The 17,539-nt window shown below is 38.6% G+C and overlaps 1 protein-coding gene across 5 annotated transcripts in view; it reads left to right on the top strand.

Annotated features, from left to right (window-relative positions):
• Ctnna2 (catenin (cadherin associated protein), alpha 2) overlaps positions 1 to 17,539 on the top strand; it is a 1,098,179-nt gene that overhangs the window by 826,540 nt on the left and 254,100 nt on the right. For all 5 annotated transcript variants that reach the window (XM_011241195.3, NM_001355193.1, NM_009819.2 and 2 more), the window contains one exon: positions 9,333 to 9,413. In XM_011241195.3, the coding sequence (XP_011239497.1) occupies positions 9,333 to 9,413 (81 nt within the window). The remainder of the gene's footprint in view (positions 1 to 9,332; positions 9,414 to 17,539) is intronic.

Raw genomic sequence — 17,539 nt, 5'->3', positions numbered from 1 at the left:
TTATCTGCTTCCAATATCTCAATCTTAAAATAAAACCCCCTTTTCCTATTGGTTCTGCCACCAGTATACAAAACTGTGGCTCATTCTCACAGGTTTGAGTGTTACAACTTCGCCCATTAGTTATGAATCCTTGGTTGTCACTCAGGAGGAAAAAAATAACAGAGTGCTATTTGTGTCAGATCATATATAGGACAATGGGAACTCACAATCCATCTCCTGTGTACATCATTTGATTTGTGTATGGAATGACATTATAATACAGATGTCCTGGACTTCATATGGTTGGATTTGTGATCGTTAAACATTACTATGGTGTGAAAGTGATATATGTTAAGTAGAAATTGTGCTTTGCATTTTTTATTTAGTCCTCTGAAAGGCTGTCTTAATTGGTTTGGCATTCTTACCATGCTGGGCAATGGGGACGAGCCACAGTTCTCTGTCATGTGATCATGATATTGGTCCTTACTTCACATAACACAAAGCTAAAACAATCAGTGTATCAAATGTATTGTTTACTTGCAATGCCTCCAAGTTATAGTGGATTAATCAGTACTATTTATCAGTTTTCTCATAAGTTGAGGATTGTCTGTACTAATAAGCAGGACTTGAGGGTCTTACCAAGAAGCTTCTTTGATAACCATATATTATGTGTTTATGAGTCTTGGACCATTGACTGTCAGAGACAGTCTTTCAGAGACAGTCAGAAGATAGATCATTGTTCCTCTTTGCACCTTTATCTCTTACTCCCCCACCAACTAACACTCCAGGATCTCGGAAAGCTGGGATGTAGGTGATGTGGTCAGATGATGGATTTTCTTTGTTGCCTTTTCTGAACTTAAATCCATTCTTAAGAGATACCGCATCTTTCTTTTCAAGACAAATGTTCTTAGCTAGTGAAAAGGAAATATTTAGAAAGGTCCACATGTTCAGACAATGATTTATACACAGCATAAAGGTATTATGAAACACTCAAGGTTCTATAAATAATGGTGCTATTTGTAATAATGATATGATTTCTATATGTGGGCTTTGAGGGTAGGCGGGCAACCTTCCAAATATGATATGATATGCTGGATCAATAGATAATTTTTTCTCCTCCCTCCTGTTGTCTAAATCATAGGTTTAAATGACAGCAAAATGTGTTGCAGGTTAGAATGCAGGGCACATTTTTGCTGCCTGCCATTTCAATGATTTGGACTTTTATTTTTTTCAAATGACAACAATTTGAAGACTGGGCATTTGATTTACCCCTAATACATCCACTCTGTAAGAATCACAGCTACACAGTATTTTGAATATTCCTTATATATTCAGTTCAGTTTTCGGGTCTTTTTGAGGGAAATAATGAATAGATATCTATATTCCTGCAGCCATGCTGGGCATATTTATACTGTGCCCTCCATACATGGCTGCTGTGAGTCTGTGGCTCTGATGGGCATTGTTCATGGTAGATCTGTGTTCAGAGGACTTGTATGAATTAATCTCCTCCTTTCATTTCATTATCTTTTCATTCATTCCCTTCCCATTGGATACTACCTGTATTCAATAAACCATATCAGGTGAGAAGGCAAACTGTATTGAGAATGCCCTTGACAGAAGTACTAATTTTTAGAGATTTGAAAGTTAATATTTCTTAACAGCGGGCTACATAAGTCATGAGGTTAGTATCAGTAAATGTTCTGCATCATTTACAATGACAATGTGCATATATTACATACATCTTCAGGATATTCAATAAGGATGTATATATCGTCCATCTAATCTACTCAGAGAATTTTAATAATAATAACAATCATTATTTTGTGAACAGGGGCTCAGACAGCTCAGGCTGCTCTCACAGTTGATCTATAACTGAGAATGACCTTGAACATCTAGTCCTCTTGTCTCCTACTCTTGAATGCTAGAATGAAAGTTGTATACCATGGAATATGGCTTATTCAGTGCTGGGTACCCCACATGGGGAGTTGTGCATAATAGACAAATATTCTAACCAGGTGCTCTACAGTGTCATCCTGAGAGAAGATCTTTGCCCAGAGTCAAGTGACCTTTAGTTTGCAAAGAGGCAAAAAGTAGTATGATAAAAACCAATCATTGACATAAAGCCTTATACTTTACCTGAAGTCTAACTGTAAAGTCACCAAACTCCAGTGAGTGGCACGATAATTCTGCTTAGAATGAAACTAGAATTCTGAAGTTCTCCTGAACATCTCATATTTTGGCAAACTGGACTGGGACTGGCAGCCAAATTCTAAGAGAATAAAGATGTCCTCTGAAAACCCAAACGAAATAAATGTATTCTCTTGGCTCTTGTCAATTCAAGCCATGGATTCACCCTGGACATGTTGGTAAAATAACATTCTAAGTCTAAAACAAATAGAGTTCTGTAAACAAATTCTGCCCTAGCACAACAGATGGGCACTAAGATAGGTGCCCACAGCAGTGTGGGCGAGTACTTGGAGTATTGTCTTTTTTAAAATAATGACACTTAATAAACAATACCCTACTGCCAGTAAATATAAAGGAGATGGACTAGTGAGTTGGTTGACCAGAGTTGGAGGACCAGAGTTCAAATCCTTAACACCCAAGTGAATATTAGGTTAGACATAAAAGTCCAACTTGTAATTCCAGCACTCACGAGGCAAAGGTCAGATCCCTAGGGCATTCTTGCTTAGCCAAACTAGCCATATTGGCAAGATCTGTTTTTAGTGAAAGGAGATATCTAATGATAGCCTCTGGCCTCCATACACATGCACCCCCACATATGCAAACACACAAACACAGGAAAGCATACTATATTCTAATAACAAAAATGTGTCTAAGATGAAGATAATTGGCAACAGGTCCAAGAATAAAGGGCAGAAGATTAAAGGGAATAACACCCCAAACTCATGATTTATTAATAGCAATTGAAGAGAAACACATGGAACTTTATAATCACAGAGCTTTATTTACTTTTGAAACAGGACCTCATGTAGTTCAGCCTGTTGGGAAGCTCAGTATGTAGTTGAAGACTTTGATCTTCTCATTGCTTGCCCCTCCTCAGTGTTGGAATTATATCCACACACTACCCTAAGTCTGGCCTCCAGTTTGTAAATCAAATTTTCAAATTACTTATTTAGTTTATGTCCAATATACTCACCTAGCTACTCCAAACACAGTTAAAACTTTTTATTGTTGTAATTACATTGACATCATGATTGATTATTCAGCTTATCTATTAAGAAGACAGGGAATACATTATACTATATATTGTACTTAAAACAGACATAAGAAGTAAAGCATATCAATAATTTATGATCACAACTAGTCACAGTTCCCTGGTATGATTAGGAGGCAACTTTGTCACATTAGTCTGTCTATCTGTTTGATGGGAGCATAACACAGTAGTGTCATAGAGACTCCTTCCAAAGCATTTGGGATCATAGGCATATAACTTGCTCCAGGCCAAGCTTGAAAGCTCCCATTTGCTGTGTAAATCTTAGCATTGACAGACAGCGACCAGTTCCTACATACAAACTTTCTTTCAAGAAATCTAAGCTTACAGAGAGCCAGTTAATTTACCATCCTGGTCAGTGACTCAGATTTCCAAAACTCTAGCACTTGCTTTAAAACTCCATTTTTGGAACTGAGGAGGTTTTTCAGAAGGCAAGAGTATTTACAATGTCTCCAGAGGAACCAGCTTTGGTTCTCCACAACTGTATTGTTTGGGTGGTTCACAAATACCTACAACTTCTGTTCCCTAGGATCTGACGCCCTCTTCTGACCTCTACAGGCACATACACTCAACGGCACACTTCCCTACTCCCCTCCTGTCATACACACATAACTAAAAAGGGAGCTAGTGATTTTCTGTTAGATTTTTACTTTACGCATTCCATGCCACCTTCATTTCTGGATTGCCTTCAGCTAAGGACTTGAAAGTTAAAGAGATCCAGAATTGAAAATATTACATGAACAGAATCTTGACAAGAATGGCATGGAATACCAATGTTGCTAAACTTCTCTGCGTTTGCAGAGAAGTTTAAAATATAGTCAGCAGTATTCACATGGGAAGGAAGCCCTCTTAAAAGTAAACCCTGTCCACTGATCAGAGTGCTCCCCTTTTCTTTCATGCAGAACAGGCTGGCTAGTTCTATTCATTGCCCTCTCAGAGTTGTCTTGTCCTTTGTCTCTGTCTGCCAAAGTGCTGCTTCTCTCCCTTTTCTCATCTAACTCAGAGCTTACACCTAGCTAACATCCTCTAACCCTGTCTTATGTTTGGGGACTTTACAGCATACCTGCTTGCTGTCTCAAGGATCTCACCCTTCAGACTTTTGCCCACATCAATAGCCTCATGTTCTAGTATAACCATACGTAAGAGAGTCTTTTTGACTTGTATTTTTGATCCTTATAGTTCATTTATTTATTTATTTATTTAGTTAGTTAGTTAGTTAGTTAGTTAGTTAGTTAGTTAGTTAGTTCTTGGACAAATGTATGTATCTGGAGTATATTATCCTTAGTGAGGTAACCCAATCACAAAAGAAGTCATTAGATATGCACTCACTGATAAGTGGATATTAGCCCAAGATACAATTTGCAAAACACAAGAAAATCAAGAAGAGGGAAGACCAATGGGTGGATACTTCATTCCTCCTTAGAGTAGGGAACAAAATACCCGTGAAAGGAGTTACAGAGACAAAGTTTGGAGCTAAGACAAAAGGATGGACTATCCAGAGACTACCCCACCTGGGGATCCATTCCATAATCAGCCACCAAACGCAGACACCATTGCATATACCAGCAAGATTTTGCTGAAGGGACCCTGGTATAGCTGTCTCATATGAGGCTATGCCAGTGCCTGGCAAATACAGAAGTGGATGCTCACAGTCATCTATTGGATGGAACACAGGGACCCCAATATAGTAGCTAGAGAAAGTACACAAGAGCCGAAGGGGTCTGTAACCCTATAGGTGGAACAACAATATGAACTAACCAGTACCCCCAGAACTTGTGTCTCTAGCTGCATATGTAGCAGAGGATGGCCTAGTCGACCATCACTAGGAAGAGAGGCCTCTTGGTATTGCATATATGCCTCAGTACAGGGGAACGCCAGGGCCAAGAATTGAGAGTGGTTGGGTAGGGGAGCAGGGCACGGGGGGTAGGAGGGCATAGGGAACTTTTGGGATAGCATTTGAAATGTATATAAAGAAAATATTTAATAAAAATTTAAGATTAGCCATCTCAAAGAGAGAGAGAGAGAGAGAGAGAGAGAGAGAGAGAGAGAGAGAGTCTTTTTGAGAAGAGGGAACTACTTTCCCTACTAATGTGGCTCCCCCAATGACCCTGCTTCACAAACATGTGATATTCATGTTATTGAGAAACATATACTTCCTTTGCTTGTAGAAAGAATAACATGTAAGATGAGAATATTAAGAGGTACTGCATCCAGCTTGTAACATCAAGCGGAAACAGAATTTAAGATAATGATATATCTTTATTTTTATTTTTAATTATGAAAACATACTTGAATTTTCATTGAAAGAATATCTCCCCCAGAATTGCTTTGAAATTATCATGCTCTGAAAAATAACCTTGAACTTCTGCTCTTCCTGCCCTAACTCCTAAGTATGGTATTATAGATAAGTGTGCTGCACTTCATTTCTGCAGGGTTCCAAATAGATCCTGGGAACTCCTACCTGCTAGGCAATCACTCTACCCACTGAATGATATTCCCAATATTTCCCCATATTTTTCCCCACAGGAAGTCATTTTTTCCTATGTTTATTTAGCAAAATAATATTAGTAGGTTTTCCTGTAGGAAACATGACCATCACCATTTCCGATTCTTGGCCTCATTGAGAGTATTGTGCATGGATGGCATCTCATGGAACCCACTTTCAATCCAGAAGAAAGTGGTTGGTTGCTCCTGTAACATTTGTGCCTCTGGTGTACTCGTGGGTATATTTTGCAGGCAGGTTGCTGTTTCCCTTAATTTTTAAAGTACGTAATATCCGATGTAGGGCTTGCTTCAGTGACCCTATCCTAAATCATGCTCTGTCAAATTTAATATTATTGGATGCAGAGCTTGCTTCAATGGTCCTCTCCTAATCCATGCTTTGTCTTACTTGCCTTAATTTAAATTTTATTTATATTTTGTTTTACCTGGATTCTTTTTCTGCTTTTATTTTGCTGTTTAGAAGAGCATAATAAACCATTTATGCTGATTAGTGAGTTCTTTGAGGACTCCTTAGTCTTTGGAACTATAGCCCAGTGCTTCAGTTCCTGACCCTAGTCTCATGACATTCTCCATTGCCATTTTCCTCATTGGTGAAAAGAGGGTGAAGATATGTAATTGGCAGAATAAGGGGAGCTCAGTTCACTGATTATTTTTGCTCTTGTTCACTAATTATTCCCTGTAGCTAAACTATCTTAATTCATTTTATTATTTAAAATTATTACTTTTTGATGATTTGGAGGATTGTGGTTGTATTAGTGGTGGTGGAGGTGGTGGTGGGAGTGTGTGTGTGTGTGCACGTGTGTGTTCATGAATATGAATGTGGGCATTAGTGTACCACAGTGTGTGGAAGTCAAAGGAAAATCTAGGGTTTTGGTCCTTGCTGTCCACTTTATTTGTTGCGGTATCTTCTTTTTAATCTCCTGTTGCATATGTCAGATTAACTGGTCTGTTATCTTGCAGAGATTCTTCTGTCTCTGCCTCACGTGTCTTTGTAGGGGTTCTGGGATTATAAATGTGTGTTCTTCGACAGCCAGCTTTACTTTAGTTCTGGGAATTTTAACTTAGCTCCTCACATTTGCCAAGCAAATGTTCTACCAATTATGGCATCTCTGGACATCCCCAACCCTCATCTTTAACTGGTAGCTATTCGCTCCCGTATCCTAACCACAGTTTAAGCCTAGCTCATAACATGTATGTATGTATTTATGTATGTATGAATATATGTATGTATTTGATTGTTTATGTTTATGACTTGGTTTCACTGTGTAGAACACGCTGCCCTGAAATTTACAGAAATATGCCTGCTTCTGTCTCCCAAGGTCTAGTATTAATAATGTGCACCACCACACTATGACTTTTACTTTTTTGTGTATGTTTTTAGTATTTTAACTGATGAAGATGAAATGGGAAGTCTGGCTTTCATCAGTGGTGCAGACCTCCCCCAATAGACCCTGAATCTTGTTGGCAAACATCTTCTTTGCAAAATAATCAGAAGAAGAGTTTCTACTGACTATTAACTATTGTCCACCTGAATATTGGAAGGCTGGATGCTGGATGCTTAATACAACCATGTTTCTCTATTTTTCAGGAAGATTAGACCACTCCATTCTTCTACATTTACTTTTGTTTTCTTGGAGCTATTTGTGGGCTGATATTTCAAAGTTGTAAAATGTTAGTCTCTTTATTTTAAGCTCTTCCTACTAACGACCTCAATGTGTACATCTGAAAAAGTCAGCTTGTGAGTTTAGACAGTAGAGAAGAAAGGATTTATAGAATTTTAAATAACTAAAAATATACACACATATGCCCCAAGTTTTGACGTTTCAATGAAACCCCTGTGGGCTATGCATCACATATTTGTTTAGAAAAACTGGTTTAATTAAGCATGTTTCAGAAAAAAAGTGCTTTCAGCCCAGTTTGCAATTCTGATGCCTATGTGTCTGGATAGGCTACATGTATCTAGGGTTTTCATGAAAAGAGACCCTTATGTGTCCAATAATCAGTCACATATTTCCCCCAACAAATTATCTGTTCAGCAGAACATGTCATGTAGGGTCTTACTTATTTTATGCTTAATTCTGGAACTTTGTGTGATTCTGTACAGATGGGATAGGGAACAAGAGATGGCTTACCCGTAAGAATGCAAATAAATAAATTCATAGGGTGTTAGACAGAAGCTTTGTTGATGTAAGAGTTTTCACACGTTTTTTAAATGATTGTATCTTGTGTGGAAGATGGTGCATCTGCAGTGTTCATAGAACTTGGAATCCATGTGAATCTTTCTAGTGTTAAAACAAAACAAAATAATAGAGGCCTGGCCAGATGGCTTAGCAGGTAGAGGTACTTGTTGTCAAGCCTGGTTAACTGAGTTTGATTTCCTAAATCCACATGGAAGAAGAAGACATCTGACTTCATGTAGTCTTCTGACCTCTACATTCTCTCTAGAGTCATAAAGAATGGAACCCCATCCACACCAAATCCACACAATGGTGAAAATTCCAAAGTTTTAAAAATAAAAGTACTGCAGATTCTCTTCATTTGTTTTGTCTTGTCTTTATATAGCCATCAGGGAAATGGAAAATAAACATGAAACTAGAGAAATTTTAAGTGAATCATTATTTGAAGTATTGTTTATTCTCTGTGCTTTTGCTTCTACAACTATTTGTTAGAAAGTTTTGCTCATGATCACAAACTGTGCATTGCTTATGGCCATGGTTGTCCCTTCTGCTTTGTAGAACAGAAATTAGAAGTTTTTAGCTTTCTAGAAAATTTCTCCTAGTCTCAGTACAAAACCTGTAAAGTGATCTTTGAAATAATGGCATAAAAATTTTAATTTTGACACTGGAGAATTTATGTTTAAATTTTTCTTGTGTGTGTGTGTGTGGTGTTTGTGCATACATGCATATTCTTTTGTGTATAATATGTATGCACAGGTATGGTTACACATGTCTGTATTAGGAGTTTTTCCTCTATTTCTCCCCATTTAATTGTTGACTTAGGGTCTCTCACTTAAATCCAAAGCTAACTGATGCACTAGCCTTCCTAGCCATCTTGTTCCAAGGAATTACCTTTTCAGTTTTTAAAGTGCTGGAATTACAGTTGAGTTGCTACACAAATCTGGCATTTATGTAGGCTCTCAAGGGACAAAATCTGGTCCTTAGGCTGTTCCACATCTAGTGCTTAATCCACTGAGTCATCTCCTCAAGCCCTGTGAATTCTTCTTTAAAAACACCCCATTTTTCTTTTATATCATAAACATGCTTATATAACTGAGAATCCTGTTATATTCATCTTTGAAATCAAAAGCAAGACAAGTATTGTGTTATGTACTTTATTCATCAATGGCAGGAGAAGAAGAAAATGGGTTTACAGAGAATTGAACATGGATATAGCTATCCTGAAAACCTACTGACTGTTTCAATGTTAATTTATACTTCAGAGAAAAAATGACCTTAATGACCAAGCCATATTCATAGAATACTTAAACAAATGTTTTGTTTCATTTTTTAATTGGTTGGACTTTGCAACTTAAGTATTTTTCTGAATTATTTTAAACTTTTAATGGTCCTGATACTGAATTTTATAAACTGGAAATGATTTTTTCTTTTCTTAATAGACTGGAAGGAAAGAGAAAGGAGACCCTCTCAACATTGCGATTGACAAGATGACCAAGAAAACAAGAGATCTGAGGAGACAGGTATGGGTGTCTTCCTATTGTCACGACAAAGGACTTGGTTCTGTTTCTGCAGAATGTCCCCTTCCAGGGCGGTCTTTTAGAAATTACTAATTCAGACAGCTATTTGTCACCTCATCTACATACATATAGATAGAAATCTGTTGGAAATTAGAAAAGTCCTGAGCCAAGAAATGGGATGTCTGAAGGATGCATGATGCTAATAACACATAAGGTAACCACTCCCTGGACAGTCATGACTCTCTCAGATAGGACATTCAGTTTTCTACTACAGACACTTGGTTTTTAGTTTCTGAATCCAAATAGGTCTTGAACCTGCCACTGATTTATAAGAGTTCTTTCTTACTAAACTTCCTATGTGTTGAATGATATACTAGATTGCTAATTTTTAATGACAAATAACCCTTAATATGATGTGTTCATTAAGGTCTAAGGCCCACTACATTCCATTGGAGATATAGTTAGTATGTTATTCGGCGTTTTGAGGGGAAGACCAGAATGAAAATGAGATTTTGTGGCATGAATTAAATGGCTATTGCTATCATTCGTCTGATGGTTTCATTTTATTTTCTTGTTTTCTTTCTTCCCTCCTTCTTTCCTTTCCTCTTCATGCTTCTCCTCATCCTCCTCTCTCTCTCTCTCTCTCTCTCTCCTCCTCCTCCTCCTCCTCCTCCTCCTCCTCTTCCTCCTCCTCCTCCTCCACTTAGGGGAAATCTTATTTGGGAGAGGGAGGTAGTTTTCTTTTTATACAAATGTTTTATGACCATTGACCAATATTGACTTGGAAGATTTTCGTTGTTTGTTTTTAAGTAAGAAAATTATTTCTAGTGATTATGTAGTGCATTTAACAGACATTTTTTTATCATAATAAGGTGTTTTCTAAGGTTTGGTTTTGTTTTTGTTTTTAAATGAAATAAAACATTTAAGGCAGTGGTTCTCAACGTTCTCAATGCTCTGAACCTTTAATACAGTTGTTCACGTGGTGGCAACTGCCAACCATAACATTTATTTTCATTGCTACTCAATAACTGTAACTTTGCTACTGTTATAAATTATAAGGTAGATATCTATCTGGTTTATGACCCCCAAAGGTGTGTCAATCCACATGTTAAGAACCACTGATTGAAAGAGACTCAGCTGACTCTTGAGATGCTTTGCGGGAACTGAAGTCCAGGTTCTGACAGGCTGTAAATCGCTTGTACTCCTGATTTCCTGAGATCTACTAGTATCAAGAGATCACATAGGTTATCCCAGAACACAGGGTGCACACACATGGTTCATAATGGGCTTTTCCTAAAAATCTGGGTTCAGATCTTACGTGATGTATTTAATATTTGATTTCAAAATACATTTTTTGTTTTGTTTTTATTTTTTGTTTTTTTGGGTTTTTTTTTTTTAAGCTAGAGTGATGGCTTAGTGGTTAATAGTACCTCATGCATTTGCAGAAGACTCAGGATTGGTTCCTAGCACCCACAGAGCAGTTCACAACCATCTTTAATTTGAATTCCAGGGGGATCCCATAATGCCCTCTTCTGGCCATCTCAGGTACCAGGCATACATGTGGTCCACAGACATACGTACAGGCCAAATATCCATACACATAAAAAATAATAAAGTTTTTTTTTAAAGATTATTTTTAAACTTGTATCAATGTAGATTGGTTTGTTTTATTTTGCTTTGTTTGTAATTTTGAGATGAGTGTTCACCATGTGGTTTCCCTGGCTTGGAACTCACTATATAAAGCAGGCTGACCTTGAATTTAGAGTTTAGTTTCCTCTGCTTCCCCAGTGCTGGGATTAAAGGTATGCTCCACATGCCCAGTCTATTACTGTTTCCCCTCTCTCTACTACTCCCATCTCTTCCTCTACCCCCTTCTGATCTGAATCTACCCTCTTCCTGGTCCACCTTAGGTAAAAATAAAACAAAATATTATAAAATAAAGTATAAAAAGATGAAACAAAAACCAACTCATCAGAATTGGACAGCATAAACAAACAAAGGCAAGATCCCAAGAGAAGGCATAAAAAACAAAATAAAACAAAACAAAACAAAAAAAACAAAAACAGAGAAACCCTAGTCTGCACACTTAGGCATCCCATACAAACACCGGAACCCATAATATAAATGCAGTAGTCCTGGTGTAGACCTCTGCAGGCCTTGTGCTTGCTGCCCCAGTCTTTCTGAGCTGATAAGAGGTTTGATCATACTGACATAGAAGGCCTTGTTCTGGTGGTGGCCTCCATCTCCTAGATTTTATATTACAGTCCTTGTGACTGCTCTTTTATACGTAACCCTGAGCTCTGAAGGGAGGGATTGGCTGGATCCATTCCCTTTAGGGCTGAGTGTTCAAGGTCTGTGATAAATATTTCTACATGCAAGCCACAGCACTAAAGTTCTGCTTGGAAACTTTTGGCTGTCATCGGTATGCTCCCAGGAGGAAGACATGATTCAAGCAATATCCTCCACAAGATAGATTATTTCTGGGATCTGAAAATGTTCTTTTGTCAGTTAACCAAATGACATTTCTTTTTTGTTGTTATTTTTCTTTTCTAGTCTGTTTGTTTGTTTGTTTGTTTGTTTATTCATTTATTTGGTGGTCCAGTCTATGTGAGCCCCCATGGGCCCAGGTTAGTTGACTCTGTAGGTCTTCTTGCGGTTTACTTGACCCATCTGGTTCACTCAAGCCTATCCCTCAGTTTTCCACAAGACTACCCAAGCACCACCTGATATGTGGTTGTATGTCTCTGAATCTGTTTCCATGCATTAGTGGATGAATCCTCTCAGAAGATCGTTATGCTAGGCTCCTGTCTGTAAGCACAGCAGAGTTAAGTATCATTTATAGTGTCAGGGATTGCCTATCTTACCTAGGATTTGTTCCAAGTTGGGCCAATCATTGACTAGGCATGTCCTCAATCTCTGCTCCTTCTTTATCCCTGCACATCCTGTAGGCAAGGCAGATTTTGTGTTGAAGGTTTTGTGAGTTGGTTGATGTCCCCCTCCTTCCACTAGGAGTCGTGCTTGGCTGTAGGAGAAGGGCATTTCAGGCTCCATTTGAGAACAGGGACTACCTCTAAATCTGTTACTTTCTTTTGGATCCCTTTCCCCTAACTGGACAGCCTTGTGTAGCCTCTGTAGAAGATGTGCCCAGTTCTACTACAAATTGATATACCAAGGCTGGTTGATATCCATTGGAGGTTTCCCTTTCTCTGAGGAAAAAGGAAAGGGACATCGGGGGAGAGGAGGCAAGCAAGAGTGACTGGGAGGAGAGGAGGGAGGGGAAGCTCTGATCAGAATACAAAGAAGCAAATTAATTAATGAAAAGAGAAGAAATATGGCATAATGAAAGATTGTGTGGGTTAGGATACCCACAGAAAGATGAGCAGCTCTGCTTCTCATACCGTCTTAGATCAACTTTCTATTTCCTGTCTGTCTGGTATGAAATGACAAAGCTAATAAAAATTAGATAGTTAATGAAAAACCATTGACTTGTAATACATATCTTGACACTGAATTCAAGGTTGTAGCACTACCCTAGATATCCTGTTTGGTGCCCCTGCCCTCTCTCTTCCTTTGAGACAGTCTCACTCATAGCCCAGACTAGCTCTGAGCAATCCACTCCCCTCAGCTCCTGAGTGTTAGAATTATGGGTGTCAGCCATCATGCCTGGCTCTGGAGTCTTTATTTCTTGATCTCCTTCTCTTTTCATGAAGTGAGGAGCCAAACTCACTCTGTAGGATCTCTTTGAGTGACAAAAATATTACATGACTTTAAGAAATGTATTTACTCAGTTTCTGTGCCAGAGGTCCAAGGGGTGGTAATCAGACATTAGAAGCATGGAAGAGGTCTCCACGGGCTGCCTTTGCTTAGACTATGGAGCAGATTATGAATATGCACTCCTACCTTCCTGATGTATTGGTTCTGATAGGGATTTTGATTTTATATATAGGAGCCAGCATCCTTAGCTCTGTCCACTTAGGACTTGTACATGCCTCCCTCTCACTTGCATTTTATTAGGAAGAAATGATGAGGGAATTTCCAGAATTGTCTTTCAGCTGATGAGAGGGGTAGAATTTGGATGACACTGAGATAAGCCTCCTGGAGTGCTGCATTCAGGAGTGGTAGGCAAAGCAGCATTGTTTCATGCCTTGTGCCTGATGGTGGTTTTCTCTCTCAACTTTTGCAGGAATGAGGATTACAGGAAAATTGTTTCATGGTATTAACACGCAGCCGTAAGAGCATAATATCTCACCACATCTGTGAATTTGGTTCAAACACCTTTCTCTTTCTTAATCTGCCTTTCTTGGACTAAAATGGTCCCCATCTGTCAGTTCCGTGGTTACCCATATGTTGGAGTATTTTTATCTTTCTTCCCATCCTTTCTCTCTCTCCACGTTTACCTGTATGGTACACACACACAAAAATTCACTGATCTAAATTGAAGCTCAATTTGGATGGAATATGCAGTAACTAATTTGCCTGGCTCAGCTGGGTGTCCTGCCACTTAGATTTGGGCAGTTAGAAGCTGGAACTATGGCTCTGCAGTGAGGAATACAACCCCTTCTAACTTCAGCTCCAGGGCACTTTACACCCTTTTCTGGTCCTCATGCCATGTGTATATCTGTGACATACAACCACACAAACAGACACACATAAACACAAAGAAAATGAAATAAATCTTAAAATTAAAAAAAAAAAATTCTGGTAGTTAAGAGAATTAAAGATGTTTTCCCCTAGGTATTAAACGTAATGGAATATTTTTTTTTACTGGTGACATGTTTTGAGTTGCAGGTGGACATGCCTCATAACAGATTATAAAGGAGAACCCCCAGTGGGTGACCCAGGATGATATCCACAAACACATGTATTCTGCATTTCTTTGTTACCGAAGAGATGACCACCCAGACACAGTTTATAACCAATTCAACATCTTTATTCCAGCCAGTTGGGAAAACACTTAGGTATTTTGGACCCAAATGTAGACCTGAGCATTTAAACTATGGAGTTTTTAAATGCAAGAGTCACATCCTGATAATCCTGTTCTGGAAATGCCAAGTGTGGTTCTGCACAAACAAGCATTTGACAGTAGCTAAGATAAGTTAGCTGGGTATCTTGATGGCTTCCTACTCTTTCAGTCTCCTAGCTTCCTCCTAGCACTTAGCAAGAGTCCTTTGGAAGAGTGAGGCTGGACACTTTTAAAGCTCTACTTCCTAAATTAAAACGAATGAGGTCAATCACAATCCTTATCTTAGATGTCTCTAATTAAGGACATGGAGTTAGATTTGTAGATCATTAAAAAAAATACCCAAAAGCCTTCAATAAAATAGATCTTCGTTGAAGTAGAATTTTCCAGCAAGTAGAAACCCTCTTGAGGCAAGATTTCCCAAGGAAGCCAAGTCACACGCTGTGGAAAAGGTCATAGGGACAACAAGGGTACCACTTTAAACAGATTCACACGGAACCATGTTTCAATTTAAAGCCCTTGACTGTAGGTATTAGTAAAGCCAACTCTTTGGAGTGTTTTGTATAGGATGAAAAAAATAGATTTTGGGGATTGTAACTTTCAACTCTGAGCAGTATGTTCTAATTTTAGAACGGCTGGCATAGTGGGCCTCATATATGAGTTATCCCTGTTGCGATTTTGGATTGAGTCTGGAAGCAAAGCATTTGGCTTACAACATGTCTGGTCAAGGAGATGCCTCCAACTCCATCCTTCACTCACAGAGGACCCAGCTAGTGACTGCCCTCTGCACCTGCTTGTTGTTCCTTAATACACAACCTATGAACTATTGTAAGCACATGTTTCAATCTGTCCTGTAGTTGGTCTTTGCTACTTTGTGGATTCTTCTTTCTTCCACGATTTTCCACCATTTTCTTCCACTCTTTCAACTTCCTAACACTAGAAAAGAGAGAAAAAAAAGAGGAAAAAAGGGATCCCCGTATAAAGTCAGAGGTAGAAAAAAGGGCAGCATTATCATTAGACTACTTCCTGCTGATGGGAGGTGTCAAGTTCCTTGGGGCAAGTTTGATCTTCACACAACTACTTAACAAACCATAACCAATGGCAACACACTTACCAACAACTAATAACCTACATCTACCCGACTCCTTAGGGCCCTAGCATTTATATACCCTCTGAAAAGCCCCAGAGTTCCAGATATCACACAATCACACACTGTCTGTAGCTGATAAAAATCACACCCCTGTAGATCATGAGAGAAACCATAGTGAGCTGCTGTGGTCAGTTCAAAGAATCCCCCAAACAAAGCAAAATAAAAACACAATCACATAATATATTTGTGTTTTTCAAAGAAACCAAAACTTCAAAATTGTCAGGACATTCTCCTATACATATCAGGACAAGAATGTATTTGGGTTATGGTGATTGTTTGATTATTTTATTGGTCATTTATTTCAAGTTGATAAACTCGAACCCAAGCTTCTCCTAATAAACCAGAACTATCATCTTAATGAATAATGTACTCACTCTTATTCTTCAAACAAACTAGGAATTTAATTTTTCAGTTAGGCTAATAATTGGTTTAGAGAACTTTAATGATTCAGTTCTTTCCTTTCCCCCCATAAAACTCAGAGTGATGTGCTTGGCAGGAAGTGCCTTTAACCACTGAGCTATCTCAAGGGTGGACTCAATAAAGTGCACTGAACTGAGCATCAACTTAATAAGGGTAATTTTGCTATTACAATGAAACTCTTTTCAGCAACACAGATTCATGAATAGTACCTTTATATTGAGATAATTACTAAATAGGATGGCAAAATAACAAAACATTAAGATCTCCAAAACATATCACATGTAACTGAAAGTCCATTTGTCTTTGAAGATCCTACAATTAGGATAGAATTTTCTAGGTGCCTCTGTTGGAACCCTTCCAAATAGAGGACCTTAGGTGAACAGTAGACCATCATCAGAGAGAGTTTGCAAAGTCATTGTCCATAGAATGTAGACTGACTTAGCCGACCAATGTACAAACCTTACAATGTGCTGGTACACTTCATGGATTGACCACAAATAGACTTTATACTAGATCAATGAGGTTTAAATATGGCCACTGTGTGTGTGTGTGTGTGTGTGTGTGTGTGTGTGTGTCCGATTTACAGATGAAGACACAGAGTTAACTAGCATAGCTGTTGTGGGGTGTGTGTGTGTGTGTGTGTGTGTGTGTGTGTGTGTGTGTTATTTTCAGTTCAATCAGTCTGGCTGTCATCTTGCTTATAACCTTTATCCCATACTACGACTCTAAAGCACATGTAAATGGGCTACCCATATTCTATTCTGCTCTGAGGGGTACATCGGAGATATAAAAAGGGAAGGAGAATAGGAAGAGGGGAGGCTGAGAGAGATGCTTGATAAGTTTCTCTTTTCTTCTTTTTCCTCAATATCCCTCCCTCCCTCCTCCCTCCCTCCCTTCTTTCTTTCTTTCTTTCTCTCTCTCTCTCTCTCTCTCTTTCTTTCTTTCTTTCTTTCTTTCTTTCTTCCTTCCTTCCTTCCTTCCTTCCTTCCTTCCTTCCTTCCTTCCTTCCTTGAGAGTGAATTCAGCCCCAGTCCCATTATTATTACAATTATTATTAATATTACTTACTATTACAATTTCTTATTTAAAGACAAGGTCTTAGGCATGTACCTAGATTGGCTTTGAACTTTACGGTCTTACCTAGGCTGGCCTTGAACTTGTGTTCCTTCTGCTTTTGTTGCCAAGTATCTCAGCTTCAGGACCTATGCTAGTAAGCCCAGTTACCCTGTGGGTTTCAGCAGCATCTCCATCATAGGAGGCTTTGTAATGAAATGTAGCCACTGTAGACAGGAAAACAGAAACTTGTGTTGGATGTCAGAAGCGGATTCCTGTCTATTCCCACCCCCTGGGTTTTAGCGCTATGGCTCACTGCAGCCTGTTGAAAAGGTGCTGTTCTGTTTAGGTGTCTAGCTTCTTGTTGCGTGAATTACAGATATTCCAAAGCATTTACAGTAAACAGGAATGTTAAGGCATCCAGCTCTGTTTCTCATCTCTCCCTTGGTGGGGCCAATTATTTTTAGATTCATTGTCAGGAAACATTTGAAACTTATTTCTGGATCTGAGTGTGTTTCTCTTCTTAAGGAGATGAGGTTATGTCTA

This window comes from Mus musculus, chromosome 6, assembly GCF_000001635.26.
Source record: "Mus musculus strain C57BL/6J chromosome 6, GRCm38.p6 C57BL/6J".
NCBI classification, from domain to species: Eukaryota; Metazoa; Chordata; class Mammalia; order Rodentia; family Muridae; genus Mus; species Mus musculus.
Note: the sequence above shows the minus strand (reverse complement) of the source record. Positions and strands in the feature narration are given on the sequence as shown.